Below are 14,904 nucleotides of genomic sequence, written 5' to 3'. Positions count from 1 at the left end.
TTACAGTTTAAGTTTTAGCACATCCTGCTTTCAGAGGGTTGGCATGTTTTTTTTAGAAACCAGAAACAACAGCTGGGCTCAGTCAATGTTTAAAAAATATTATCTGGTTTAGTGAATTAGCCCCCTTTCACAATTTGTAATATTTAGAAATAGGCTGCTTGTTTACTGGTTTTACACAATGCCTGTGTCTACATCAGCACATAAAAGGAAGTTCAGTTCCTATCAACTGGTAGAAGAATCTTGAAGGTAGTCAAAAGAAAGAAATCAGATTGTCTTTCTGGCCAATATGATGCTCAGAGATTCCCAGCAGATCTTGGTTTCCCCCAGGATATCAGCTAGTCAGTTCCTGTAATATCTGTGACCCTGCAGCTGAAAGTTAACAACAAAATGCTGGCACTTCCATAAACATTTCTGCTCCGCTTAGAACTCCATAGAGAAGCAGTTATATCCTTCTTTACCGCAAAACAACAGAATCCTGTGATTTCTTAAAGACTCGTCTATTGCATAAGATTTCCTGGATCACTAATGACATTCATGGAGTATTGCCCTGAGAAAGGAATATATAGAAACCCACTGTTGCTATGGGGGTAGGAACAGAGAGAGTAAGAGTGAAGAAATGAAATGTAGGTGGTAAAGCCACTGAATTTATTTATGTGGTCGTTCATTATACAGTTTGGGATATAACATATATTTTTGCATCAAACTAATAGTGTTATGTGATAAGAAAAAAAAACTTTTCTGTTTAATCCAAAAAGGTATTAATTCTTTTAATTAATTCAAACTTGATTACCCTATTACATGAAAAAAGGTCTATCAAACCCACCCAATCCAAATAACACTACCTTAACCTATATTAATAAGTGTTAAGTTATTTATATCCACCTGCCTAGCAAACAGACACTATTGTTTTGAAATGTTCATCAGTTCAAAAGAATTGTCCAGATTAGCTGAAGGATTCATTCCAATATATCACATCAGTATTAACAGCATGTGCATATATAAAGCTCCTAAATCAGGAATAATAATAATAACAGCAATAATACTAATAACAACATCCCCAGTGTTGTTGGAGAGGCACTATCTTTATGTGGTTGTGAGCCTTGTATGCTCTGAGAAAGATGAGAGCTATGCCAGAGGTTCAACCATACAAAACAGGTCTCATCAGGAATCAGACAGAGTGTCTCTCCCATAAAAAATATGGAGAGATGTAAATTTCAGAAAGTCCAGTCTGAACATCTGTCTGTGTGATGAACCATAACAATACTATCAAATATCCACTATCCAGGTTATTGGGAAGGACTCAATAGACAGACAAAAATGCCAAATCTAGTCTGAACATCTGGCAGACTGTGTGACAAACCATAACAATAACAACAACAAAAAAGCAAAGGTAGTATCAATAGTAATAGACACCTTGGGTGTAATTCCAAAACAACTACAACACATTTGAACACCATCGGCATTGACAAGTTCACTATCAGTCAATTATAAAAGGCAGCTTTACTCGGAACAGCTTACATCCTGCAACGATACCTTGTTTAACATTTAGCATTATCAAACATCAACATCTGTCTGTCCCAGATCCTTGGGAAGGACTCAATTAGATAAAAATGCCAAATCCAGTCTAAATATTTGGCTAAGTGTGTGACAAACAATAAAATCAACCAACAGTCCAAAAGCATTCCAAGAGAAGTAAGACAGCAAATTCATGATGGACAGCAGGACTGATTAACAATTGTGCCAATAGAAGACAACTTCATTCAAATGTCAGCTCTTCCAGTTTAGTTCTTTGTATTATCTATGACTGGGCGGCAGCAGCAGCAGCAGCAATAGAAATAATTAAAAACAAATTCTGAAAGAAACAGTCAGGGATAACAATTTGCGTCCAAAATGTGTTCCTATCAGATTCTATTACCTCATTGCAATATTTGACTATTTTGCAACAATAAAAATGTGATAAGTCACAAAGAAACCTTTAAGGCAGATTCATGAATTAAAGAACCGTTGCTAGGCAGCAACAGTTTGGATTTTATTTGCTAAAGTTGGTAATTATCTTGTATATTTTGTTCTCCATCTCAAAACCAATGTTGTCACCCTGGTGTCAGGAATATATCTTTATATCAAATGTGAAGATATGTTCATATGTAAAACATTCATTATGTTGCAGGGGTTAAGCATGGAGCAAATCTGTTTTATCTTGAAATTCCAGAATTCTGATATAACAAAAAAAAAAAGGCTAATCGTTTTTAAAGGGGTTCAGAGTAGGAAATAGGAGAGATGCGCATTGTGAACAATCTTTAGTACACCTGATGGACCCCCCTTTCCTCCAAAATCAATGGGGCCCTTTTGGGACATTCGTACCAATGGAGAATTGAGATTCTGTTCTGCATCTTTCACACTTTATGAAGTGTCTCCATTAAAAGGAAAAGCAGATGACAGAAATATGAAATATGTGTTGAAGACTAAGGATGATGATCTGAATCCTCCAAGAAGTAATTGTGAAAACTTATAACTAAGGATCCTTAAAAAGTCAAGCAAAAATATCTTAGGTGTGAAATCTAGAACAGTTGTCATTCTCACGATCTCAGAGTGCTGTTCACAGCACACTCAACAAGGAAAAATGTTCAGCTAGATCTACATTCAGCCTGTGCAAAGATACAGACTGCTGTTTGAAGAACCGGAACAGCTGGAAAGAGGAAACCAAGTGTTCTGCTTTAGTGAGTATATTTCCATATAATTGGTTTTACTACAATAAGTCTTTGTGAACAGAATATACAAATAAAGATACAATTTCCATCTCTTTGGTGCTCAGTTCTTTCAAAAGGAAAATAACCACTGAATATTCATAATAAACTGGGTTCTTCAAAAGGACTCCAAATGCATTGAAATGAATAACCCTGTCATAGTACTCTGATGTTCCATTATCTTCTTGTTTTACATGAGAGGATCACAGGATTTTTTTAATTTTTTTTTTGCATCAGGATTTCAAAGAGGAGTTATGAACTTATTTTATATGTAAATAGGAACTATGGTGGAAATGCATCAAGAGAATGAAAATGTGTTTACACTCTATGTTGCAGTCCATTTTACTACAAAATGTGGACTGCTTTTGTGCTATTGATAAGAATTTACTTTGGATTTTTTAAAAAATCCATTATTAAGTGTGAGAGATCGTGCAGTATAAGCAACCAAAGGGGATGCTTTCTTGAACCTGCAGAATTTGCAGAACATGAGCAGTACTGTAAGCCATATAAGGTGGCTTTAATTTAGCCAATAAAAACAATAGTTTCACTACTTGTATAAATACAACTTTTCAAAATTGTTCCAAATGTCACTGTTTCTTTCTTACACAGTTTCCTTTTTGCACCACATTAAGGAATGTTGGCATTGCCAATCTAGTATCAATATAGAATTCTGGTGTTTTTTCTTGTTTTTCCAAACTTCCGATATAGTTCCTTGGATATTCTGAAGCCAAGATGATGATTAGGAAGTGATTAGTGGTGATACCACTTGTGGTCAAGTGATATCAGGGATCTTTTGACAGACTCTATTGCTTAGGGTATATTTAAAAATATGCACACAAAATCTCTTTTATTGGCCCATTATGATTTCTAGTTAAATCCCACCTGCTTGATTTATTCTGTCTTAGCCATGTTAATAACATTCAACTTGCTTCATTGATTTTTATTTTGTTGCTATCGTAATGACAGTCACTGATCTGGATCTTTCAAAATGCAGAGTTTGAAAATGTTTATAATCCTTTTCACAATCCAGTCACCATATAGCATGCTATCAGTCAACTCAATACAGTACAATTAAAAACCCATAATACAAAATAAAACACATGCAATGGGTACAGCAAGAATCATATACAGTATGTTCATAATTATTCTTACATTAATGGAAGGAGTTGGGGATTAATTCTATTTTTACACATATATTTTTGTTAAATTATATAGGTTTGATATAATAATGAAACATGATGATCTAATTGTATTTATGTTCTTGTTATGCTGAATCTAAAGAATAACAGACAACATAGATAAACTAAACAGATTCCCTTGGTTGAGTTGGGCAGCTAGAGAAATTGAATAAATAAATAAATCTTCCTTAACTTTGAAATGCTGTCTATTCCTATTGCACATTGGGCATTTTCAGAGCCTGCTTCTTTCCTTCCCCTTACTCAGATATATCAAGTTGTAATCACCCATATCATTAATTGTTTCACTCAAGTATTTTGGGGGAAAGTTTATGATGGATAAGAAGTCTATTTGGTTCATCAGGTTCTTGGATTAGAAAATCCATGAGCAATTTTTTTTTCTAAGATGAACAAAAGCATCGGATTCTTTCTTTTCTCTTCTTCCCTCAAATCAAAGATAATGAGACAGGATAATAATCCTTTAGAAGGAACACAGAGAGCATGTGTCTATACACCTGGTTCTTAGTGACTAGGCAGGATACAAATGAATGTGACAAATGAATGAATGGATGGATAGAAGCCAAAAACTGCTTCCAACTATTCTAAGACCTCTTAATTGGTTGGTCTTCAAATGTGAAGTCCACATTTAGGAAATACATTATTTTCCAGCAATGCATCTAATATTAAATGTGTATCAAATAAAAGCAGGTTCATTATTGCTACTATCCAGTTCCTGTTGGAAGTAAATGCTGCTTACCTTCAGCTCCAATGGAGACCAGCTTGACTCCTTTGCTAGCAATAAAATCCAGAGCTTTGTTCACATTTGAGATTTTGTGCACTCGCATTTTGCCTCTTTCTGGCTTAGCCAAACGTTCACCTAATCAGGTGGAGAGAAAAAAAATATGATTACCTGTATTTTTTTTTAATGAAGTCCTTCATTTCACCTCTACCAAGAATTCATATATTACACAAAGAAAACAGTTGCTTCTCTTTTGCTGTAAAACCACAACTGGTCCATTGGGATTTATTTACAGTCATAATTTTGTAAATACCTGATCGTACCACTTAATCATGTAGGGGAATCATGTACTTGACTACTTCCATCAAGTGACAAGATATACACATACTAAGTAGCACTTTGGGGAACAATAAAACTAAAATAATCATACTATGGTCATAAGCAGGAATGAGATTAAACTGTCTTCAAATTTGTTTTGTTTATATTCTCTTTTCCTTTTCCAACAGTGGAGATCTTAATAGTAAATAATCAACTTGAATTCAAAGCCTTTATTGTAAAACAATTTTTTTTTTTTAATTTGATTTATATGCCGCCCTTCTCCGGAGACTCAGGGCGGCTTACAATGCGTTAAGCAATAGCCTTCATTCTTTTGTATATTTTATACAAAGTTAGCTTATTGCCCCCACAAACTGGGTCCTCATTTCACCTACCTTAGAAAGGATGGAAGGCTGAGTCAACCTTGAGCCTTGGAGAGATTCGAACCAGCAGAAATTGCAGGCAGCTGTGTTAATAACAGGGTGCACTAAACCACTGTACTATCAAGGCTCTTTGATTTGATACAACATGCAGTGTTGTTTTTTTAATGTATTCAATTCTGGATGACAAAGCCAAATAATGTTATGCTTATTAACATTTTAAATCATAATTAATATTGATATTTCTTGTTTTGAATCCTCAATGATCTAAGTTATCTAAATATTACAGTGGTAATAATGTTTACTCAATATTGTATTAATCAATATATTTATAGTCAATATTGTAGCAATATAATGTATTGTGTAAGCTTTATAACTGTGTAATGAAAACAATTACAAAAAATAAAATAAAAGGAGGAACACTTTAAGTATGCAATTGCCTCTTATTCCAAAGTGGTATTGTTTCAGAAGGACTAACCTCATGATTTCCACATACGTACATACATACATACATACATACATACATACATACATACATACATACATAATTTATTTATTTGTCAACATGTACAAGGAAACAAGTAACAGTATAGACATGGACATGGACACATGAAAAAAAGAATGGCACGTTAAAAAGATATAAATAGGCAAAACATAGCCATAAACACACAGAATGATTACATATAAATGGGGACAGTAGGACAGGGACGGCAGCAGGGGTGAAATGCTCCCAGTAGGTAGGCGAGTAGGTAGCAATGGCAGTGGGCAGTTCGGAGAACCGGTAGCAAAAATCCCTCCCCCCCACCAGCCTCCAGCTTGCTTACCTTCGCACGCCTGCCTTGCTTCGCTTGCTGTAATCCCTGCAATCCATTGCATCAGCAAGCAACTGAATCTCCCTGCCTGCAATCAAGCTCATCTATCTGCCTGCCTGCCTTGTTGGGTAAGTTTTTTTCCCCTTTGGGAGCTTTAAAAAAAATAGTTAATTGGGTTTTTTTTAGTTGTTCTTTTTTAAGACCTAGCCATTTAAAGTTTAGGAAGTTTTAAATTTAGCTGCTTTTATATAAAAATAAAAATAAAATAAAATAAAATAAAATAATATTTGTGCAGCTGAGATTTTGTGTGTTTCTGTAATGTTTCACTCTAACTACACAAACACACAAAATCTCACAAAGCTGTATGTGGAATTTTGTGTGTGTAAAGTGTGAAAGTTGGTTTTTTGGGATTTTTGTGGCTGTGTGAGGTTCCTGCTTGTTGCAGGGGCCATTTTGGGTCTAGCACAGCTGCTTTTACATTGTGGGTGAGGCAGTTGTGTTGTGTAGGTTAAAAAAGGGCAAAGAAGTGACGTCGACTTCGCCATGCCCACCTGACCACCAAGCCATGCCCACCCAGTCACCTGACCACCAAGCCATGCCCACTAATTAAGCCATGCCCAGAGAACCAGTAGCAAAAATTTTTAGATTTCACTCCTGGACGGTAGGCACGCTGCTGCGCTTATGCACGCCCCCTTAGGGACCTCTTAAGAAACATGAAAGGTCCACAGTAGACAGTTTAAGGTAAAAGGTATGGGGATTAGCGAGACTAACAACAGGATCAGGTAGAGTGTTCCAGACATTAACTACTCTATTGCAGAAGTCATATTTCCTACAATCAAGATTAGAGCGAATTACATTGAGTTTGAATCTATTGATAGCCCTTTTTTGTTCCAAAAGCAATAATGCTTTTTTTTCCTCTGTAAAATATCACATACAGTGCTAATATTTTTTGTAAGGGCCTAGCCTAGACAGAATAAAATTCCTAAACAAATGTGCTCAATTATCTTCATTGTGGGGAATTGGAAGTGTATACAGAAGTAAATAAAAGCAGAACTAAACTGTCATAGCAGTTTTCATTGGGATTTCTTTTTCTAAAGATGTGCAAAATGCTTGGTGCAGGGAACAACTGATTATGGGTGGTCTATGCCTGAATGGAAACATACACACTTCAGGAGTTTTGGCCCATGCAGAGAACAAAATGAAGCTGTTTTATCCAGACACAAATGGTTTGATATTGGAGGCAGCGGGAGCAGGGAAAAAGCCAAGGACATTGATGGCGAAGGAGAAGCAGCAAAGAAAAACATGGGAAGAAGATCTGGAGACAGGCTGGATCAGGGAATATGCTGTGCTGCAACAACATCAGGGACAGCAGTGCAGAGATGAGGAAGGGAGGGCTCTGGAAAATAAGAGGGGTGGGCAGGCTGGTGGGATATGCTGCACTGGGAGCCACAGAGGAGGGTAGGGCAACATGGACCAGTCTTGTTCTAGTCATTCCTCTGGAATTTTTTTATGTGAAATCTAGAATAACTAAAACATTCTGGGTTTTGTTGTACTAAACCACGGCTCATCAGGCTTCTAGTTTCTTTTTGCCCATCAAAAAGGGTTTTTTTTTTAGCCTGCAACATACCAACTGATTACTCTGCTTATTGCAGCTCACTTGGACTGTACTGTTTCCTCCAAATGAGTTAGGATTATCAGCTAATGGCTAACAGTTACCTCTGTATATTTATATATCTGCACCATAATCACAAAGGTATCATATCAATGAATTATGTCTGAGGTGGGCAAAAACTTTTCAGACATGAGATTTTAAGTTTAGTGGCAGGCAAAAAAGGAACAAATGTCCTTATCTGAAACAGAACCTCTGGGACCTGATGTGTTTGAATGTGTTCTTTCCCTTTTTGGGTATATTTCTAATCATTTGTATGTGTATATTTTCAATATTCTACATTAACATACCCCCCTCCCCCAAAGGCTCTCTTATGTCAAAAGATCATTCATACACAGCAGCAACAAACCTTATAGTAGTAGTAGTAGTAGTAGTAGTAGTAGTAGTAGTAGTAGTAATAATAATAATAATAATAATAATAATAATGATGATGATGATGATGATGATGATGATGATGATGATGATGAAGTTGGAGGGAGATAAATCCTTTCTTGCAAAGGATTCAGTCTACAATCCTTTGCTTTTCTTCAGTTATGTGTCCTTTCTTTCCAAAATGCAGCATGTCCAGCCGTTATAACTGTGTTTACTTTGAACTGCTGCCAAAAGCAACTGAACCTGAAGTTCAAAGAGGTAGGAGAACAGCCGCCTTTCCTTCTGACAAGAACGAACTGACTCTCCTTTGGCAGTCACAGTAATCTTTACCAGACGATGCCACAACAAAGCAAGGGCTTGTCCTACACTTTCAAGAGATCAGTGACACATGCCAACTGTACATGTTTACCAGACAGGAAAAGGGCTTCTACCGGGGAAAACGGGAATCACTGAGATTTTAAGAGGCAATGGAACCTGCTTACATATAATGTGGCAAACCACCATGTTCAATCACAGCAAAAAATATTTTGAAGCACTTTGGCTATGCACAGTGTGTATAAACAGCTTTTCCATGACCAGTGACCCCTAGATTTGTTGGTTCTATAGTTGCCAGAAATCCTGGATAGCCAAAGTCTAGGAATTGTTCAAGCCAGAGTCCTAAACAAAACCTGGAAAGCACTGCAGAGAAAGGGAACGTTCAAAACAAAAAGCAATAAGGGCAAAGAAATGAAGATAGAGGAGAATGCAACATCAAGGAAATATATTCCATGGTAGAATTCTGTAAATAAAAACACCAAGGCTTGTTTATTTGCCCTCTGCCTATCACTGTCTGTAAACTGCTTCCTCTTGGCTTTCCTCTCCTTCCCCATGCATGAGTGAGCACTTCACAAGCAGGATAAACAAGTCAGGAATAAATAACATGAGAGACAAATTCAGCTGGTTCTGGAAGACTTCAAAGAAAGCCACAGGACATGGACCATTCAACATTTTGCTTTTAAATTCTGCAGAGGAACGAGGACCACTTGTGGCTTTCTCTGAGGCCTTTGGTTATAGAAGAGCAATCAAAGTTCTATACAAGTAATCCTCGACTTACAACCTTTCATTTAGTGACTGTTAGAAGTTACAATGGCACAGAAAAAAAATGATTTATGATCACTTTTCACATTTACAACCGTTGCAGCCTCTCCATGGTCATGTGATCAAAATTTGGATGCTTTAGCAACTGGTTCTTATTTATGATGGGTTACAATGTCCTGGTTATAGTGATCCCCATTTATGACCTTCTGAGTCAATGGGGAAGCCAGATTCACTTAACAACCGTGTTACTAATTTAACGATGGTGGCAAGAAAAGTTGTAAAACAGGGCAAAAAAAATCACTTAACAACTATCTCGCTTAGCAACATAAATGTTGGGCTCAATTGTGGTCATAAAACGAGGACTACCTATAAAAGAAGCTACAGCAAACAGCACAGTGAAGCTTAAGTGGGAAAGGTGTCCCAACAAAACGGGCCTGGTGGCTCAGCAGACTGATAGCATTGTGATTAACACCAGCTGTCTGCAATTACTGTAAGTTCGAATCTCACCAGGCTCAAGGTTGACTCAGCCTTCCATCTTTTCTAAGGTAGGAAAATTGAGGATCCAGTTTGTGGGGGCAATAAACTGACTTTGTATAAATATACAAAAGTATGAAGGTTATTGCTTAACGCATTGTAAGCTGCCCTGAGTCTCCGGAGAAGGGTGGCATATAAATCAAATTAAAAATAAAAAACAAAACAAAACATATGGCAGTGAAGTGATACTATTGCTTTGGCTGACTTGGTTCCCAACCCTGATTGGATAAGCAATGCTGAAACACCCTTCCCCAGCTGACACTGTTCAGGTGTCTTGGATTATGGCTCTCATTACCCCAGGCTGGCATGTCCAGCCTAGAAGCCACCAGGTTGTATTTGGATGCTTCATGTCCTGATAATAGAGAGATGCTGATGAAACAAGTGCTTTGCTTCATGTGGTAATGAATACTGGATAGGAATAGATTCCCATTTATTTGTCTCTCTGAAGTTCCTTCTCTCCATAAATTTCCCAACATGAACTTTGTGCACATGGGATACCAATTCAAACAATGGCCATCTTGGCTCTTGTTTTGCACCACAAGGAAAGCTTGAAGTACAGGTTTCTCCACTCCAGCCCATTAAACTACTGCACAATAATGGTCTCACCCGATATAACTTCCAGGAGTAGCATAAGCTTCAGGCCATCTCTGAAATCTTCTTCTATGTTCTCAATCTGGGTGCCAGCCTTGCGGAGGTGAGAGTTACACCAAGCTGTAAATGTCTGGAAAGAGATAAAATGAGAAGAAAAGGGATTAATTCTTCTCCTAAGAGAAACTGTAAGGCTCTCAAAAAAAAATCCATAGTATTACAAAAACACTGCTGCTATGTGATTTACTGAATTAATGTCAGTTTAATTAGATTTATTAGTTTTTCATTTTCTATCTCTTTAGCACCCAGGAAATAATAGCGCAAACTGGGGGTGGGGAGCTAATTTTGCATGTCTGGGATGGTATTTTTTCTCTGAATGGGCCCCCAGTTGTTGGAGCAAGCTGTATTCTCGCATAAGAATTCCTACCTTTACAGTTTCCATCTCAATCACAGAATCCACTCATTCCCCAGAATTATACCAGGGTTATTTTAAGCTGGGCTGGCCAAGTCCAACAAAGTCTCCAATGCCAAACATGGGTAAATCACAGTTTTGCAGGAACTACTTTCTTTTTTAATTAGAATACTGTACAAAGATCCACCAGCCAGATCCAGATGCTAGAGTAGGCTGGCAGAGCTGAAGAAATCTAAAACCAGATATTGATTGATATTCTTTATAAATTATACAAACTGAGTAGACTTTAGTACTCTTTCAGGTTAAAATGAACCCTTGGCTATCCTCCAAACATTTTTCACCTCAGCAGCATAATGTGGGGAGGCAGACAAGGAGAATTGTGTTACTGTTGCTACTGTTCAGAGGTAGGAGTCAAAAACCTTTGCTGTTCATTGTAAATCCCTAAAGGGCTGTTAGATTAAACTCAAATTTCTATCAACTGTTGAATAAGAAAAGTTAGTCATGAGGTAGTTTCCCCTCCCCCCAACTTTCTTGATGATCGACCTCAAAACTACAGTCTGCTGTTTGCAACCTTGCCTCTTTTTTTAAAAAAGGAACACCATAAAGCTCCAGTCCAATCTTTGCACATTATCAACTAAATCCTTCATTAGTGGCTGTCAAATATAATATATGGAATGCCGCTAGGTAATTTGTTTAGCTCCCTCATGAAGTTGTTCTTTAGCAAATGCTTTTATTTGAGTTTTCAATCGTTGTTTTCTGACTTTACAGCTTAATGGCACTGATAAGAGGAGATACAATTTTTAAAAAAGAGTTTTTTAATATATAAGTCACTTTAGGGAACCAGTACTTTTTCGTATAACTGCTAATTTGGGCAAAATGTTGCTGCACTACTTTCTATTGGGGTCCAGTCTAAAACTGTTTTATGTGTCACTTCCAGAATATGTCTATTTTTGTGAAATTTCTATCCCACATTTTCTGTGCCCATTAACATTCTCAGACTGACCTCCAAACAACATAGTTTGCTCAAAAAATTCCAATGACATTACAATCAGCTATTTGAAAAAGTAATTCACTGCAAAAACCTAAAACATACCAAAGAGGCCATCTCTTTTGAACATACTTCCTTAGATACCTCAGCTGCAGTATTAATCAACAACTACATCCGGGGTCCCCAACCTCCAGGCTGCAGCCCATTGGGAACCAGGGCGAAACCATCTCTCTCTCCCTGCCCCCACCACTGAGCCAAAAAGGTTGGGGACCACTGAACTGCATCGTAACTTCCATGTTTTAAGCTATGAGATGCTTAAAATATTGAAAAGGTAGTTTTAAACATACAGAACATATATGACTATGAACAATTAAATTGTCATCAATCTGATTTCAGTGGCATGCGCAACAGACAAGTAAGAATAATAGTTGCGATGAGATTCAATGTTCTCAAGTAAATTAAATGAGAGAAATTATGGCCAATGTAAGCCTGAAATGACAAAAATGCTACACTGGAGAAAAGGCATTAATCCGAAGTTAATCACCCCCCAAAAAAAGTTTATGACAGAGAATGGTTGATATCAGTGGTGGGTTCCAACCGGTGTTACTACCGGTTCTCTTTGCGCATGCGCTATGCGCGCGATCGTCACACACGTGTGAGTGAAGCGAGCATGTGCGCCAATCTTGCACTCAGCACAAGCACGTTAGGTTTCTGGCCAGCTGAGGTGCGGCAATCCACTCTGCTGCGCCTATCGCTGGGCTAAAAACCAAGAAATAAAGGTAGAAATAAAGCGGGGGCCTAGCTCCCAGTCACAGAGAACCGGTTCGGTGACGTCACATCGTCACTGCTACCGGCTCGGCCAAACCGGGCCGAACTGAGAGCAACCCATCACTGGTTGATATACATCAGGGGTGTGAAACTTGCGGCATCACGTTGTCGTCATGTGATGTATCACAACTTCGCCCCCTTCCTAAAACGGGGGTGGGCATGGCCAGCATGTGATGCATCCAGCCTGTGGGCCATGAGTTTGACACCCCTGATATAGATGATGAAGATTTCTGCTTGAAGCAAGAAAAATTATCATGAAGGGAAATTAAACATTAAAATTGAACTGAACCAGCACTTGAAAAGCAGGAAGATAAACAGACTAGAAGTATAATTTAAGGGTTTGTAACAGCGAATTGAAACATTTGGAGCAAGATTATTTTAGGACTTCTCCTCAGAAGACCAAAAGAAGAAAAAAGCTTGACTATAGAAGACAAGATCTTTATACTGAATTCAAAATCATAGAGGCAGTGGTATAATATCAAATAAGAAAACAATGTCAGAATTAATGATGGCAGAAAGGGGGACAAATTTGAACAGGTTTGTTTGCTATTATGCCCTGAACAGTATGTGGTTTGGCATCAACTTTGTAACAATAGTTTTAATTCTAACAGGTAAATCTATAGTGTTACTGTGAGAAAAAAATTCTCATTATTCGCAGTAGTTATGTTCTGTAAAGTCACTGCAAACACTGAATTAGCAAATACTGAATCATTGCTTCTAAGGAAAATAAGAGCTGGGTTCCTGTGAACCACAGGTCACAACATTTTTGTTCACCAATCAATACATAAACTTGTTTTATGTGTGTTTCTGTTTAAAGATGCCTTTTAAAATATATTTTTCAGCACAAGAGTGAAACAGACCACAAAAAGGACTCTTGTTTACAGGAATAGAGCTGAAACAAAAAGGCAGAGTGTTGCCTTGTTCAACCTCAGCTGGTAAACTGCAAATGACCACAAAAGTATTGATTTTGGGAGTGACCAAGAAATTTTAGCACATGCCAGTAGCAAATTAAAAAAAAAAAACATAAATAATGAGGATCAATTGCATCTTTTAAAGTAAGGACCCAGCTAGGTCCACTTCTAAGGTAAAAATCACTGAAAGCCCAGAGACCATAAGATTGGAGCAATTACCGGTACTTCTAATTTCTTTAATATTATTATGTCCATACCATGCTTTTTCCATTTAAATCAAATTAAATTAATACAAGCACCATGGAAAAAAACTTTATAGGGAATCTTTATATAGAGCACATACAGTTCTATCAGTGGTGAAATCTGAACCAGTTTGCCACCGGTTCGCTGGCTGCGCATGCATGGTGTGCGCCAAATGCACGCTACACATGCATGCAGTGCACACCAAATGCACACTGTGCATGCGCGCATACACAGTACATGCCAAACATGTGCTTTACATGGAAAAAGGAGACTTGGGAAGTTAAGTAGACCAGCGGATGGGGGAACAGCTGTGCCGCGTGATTTAGATTCACTAGAAAGTAGGATTTCCTGCTTTCTAGCGATTTTAAATCGCGCGGCACAGCTGATCATCGGAAATACCGGTTCAGAGGAACCGGTAGCTTTTTTTTTTTTTCTACTGGTTCGCCCAAACCAGTAGTTTTTATCACTACCTATTCGCCCAAACTAGTGTGAACTGGTAGCATTTCACCACTGAATTCTATACAGATATACTGTTTCTAAATTTTATACAAATACACAGACACACAGAGGTTCCCCAGAATTGTTCCCCAGAATCTGAAAGTCATAGATTCCCTATCCCCAGAGATGATAGGCAGGCAGGCAGGCAGGCAGGCAGATCGGCTGGCCGGCTGGCCAACCAAAGATGTTTTTTTTCCTCTTCCCCAACAATTCTAGTTATTATATTTTCCCCTATAATATTTGAAATACAGTCATCAGAAGTGAATATCCTATATAGATTGCTTTCTATTTTGTAATCACAATACTGGTAATTTTATTTTAGGATTCCCTCCTAATAACTGTTAGATGGAAAATAATGTTTTCATGGTTACTGAAGCTTGGGTGAATATTTTCATCGGGCTAGTAACAGTTTTCCAAATATATTTTCTTTTGATAGATTATATTGATTTTAGATTTTAATGCATAATTTAAATTAAGGTTCTCACAATGTATAAATCATTCTACACTAAATAGGATACATAAATGTCATATTTACTGATCATTCTATCACTTTAGAACAGGGTGGACCACCTTGAACTATGGTTTAATTTCAGCTATGGACTTCACATTTACCACTATC

General features: G+C 37.5%; 1 protein-coding gene across 6 annotated transcripts in view; it reads right to left on the bottom strand.

The window, feature by feature from the left end:
* The window catches only part of ACTN1 (actinin alpha 1), a 122,829-nt gene that overhangs the window by 51,493 nt on the left and 56,432 nt on the right, over window positions 1-14,904 (bottom strand). For all 6 annotated transcript variants that reach the window (XM_034417637.3, XM_034417638.3, XM_034417636.3 and 3 more), the window contains exons 2-3: window positions 10,424-10,538; window positions 4,677-4,796 (exon numbers count right to left, since the gene is read on the bottom strand). In XM_034417637.3, the coding sequence (XP_034273528.1) occupies window positions 4,677-4,796; window positions 10,424-10,538 (235 nt within the window). The remainder of the gene's footprint in view (window positions 1-4,676; window positions 4,797-10,423; window positions 10,539-14,904) is intronic.

Source organism: Pantherophis guttatus, chromosome 1 (genome assembly GCF_059756535.1).
Source record: "Pantherophis guttatus breed Tessera chromosome 1, ASM5975653v1, whole genome shotgun sequence".
NCBI classification, from domain to species: Eukaryota; Metazoa; Chordata; class Lepidosauria; order Squamata; family Colubridae; genus Pantherophis; species Pantherophis guttatus.
The sequence above is the reverse complement of the archived record's forward strand: the minus strand, read 5'-3'. Positions and strand labels throughout refer to the sequence as shown.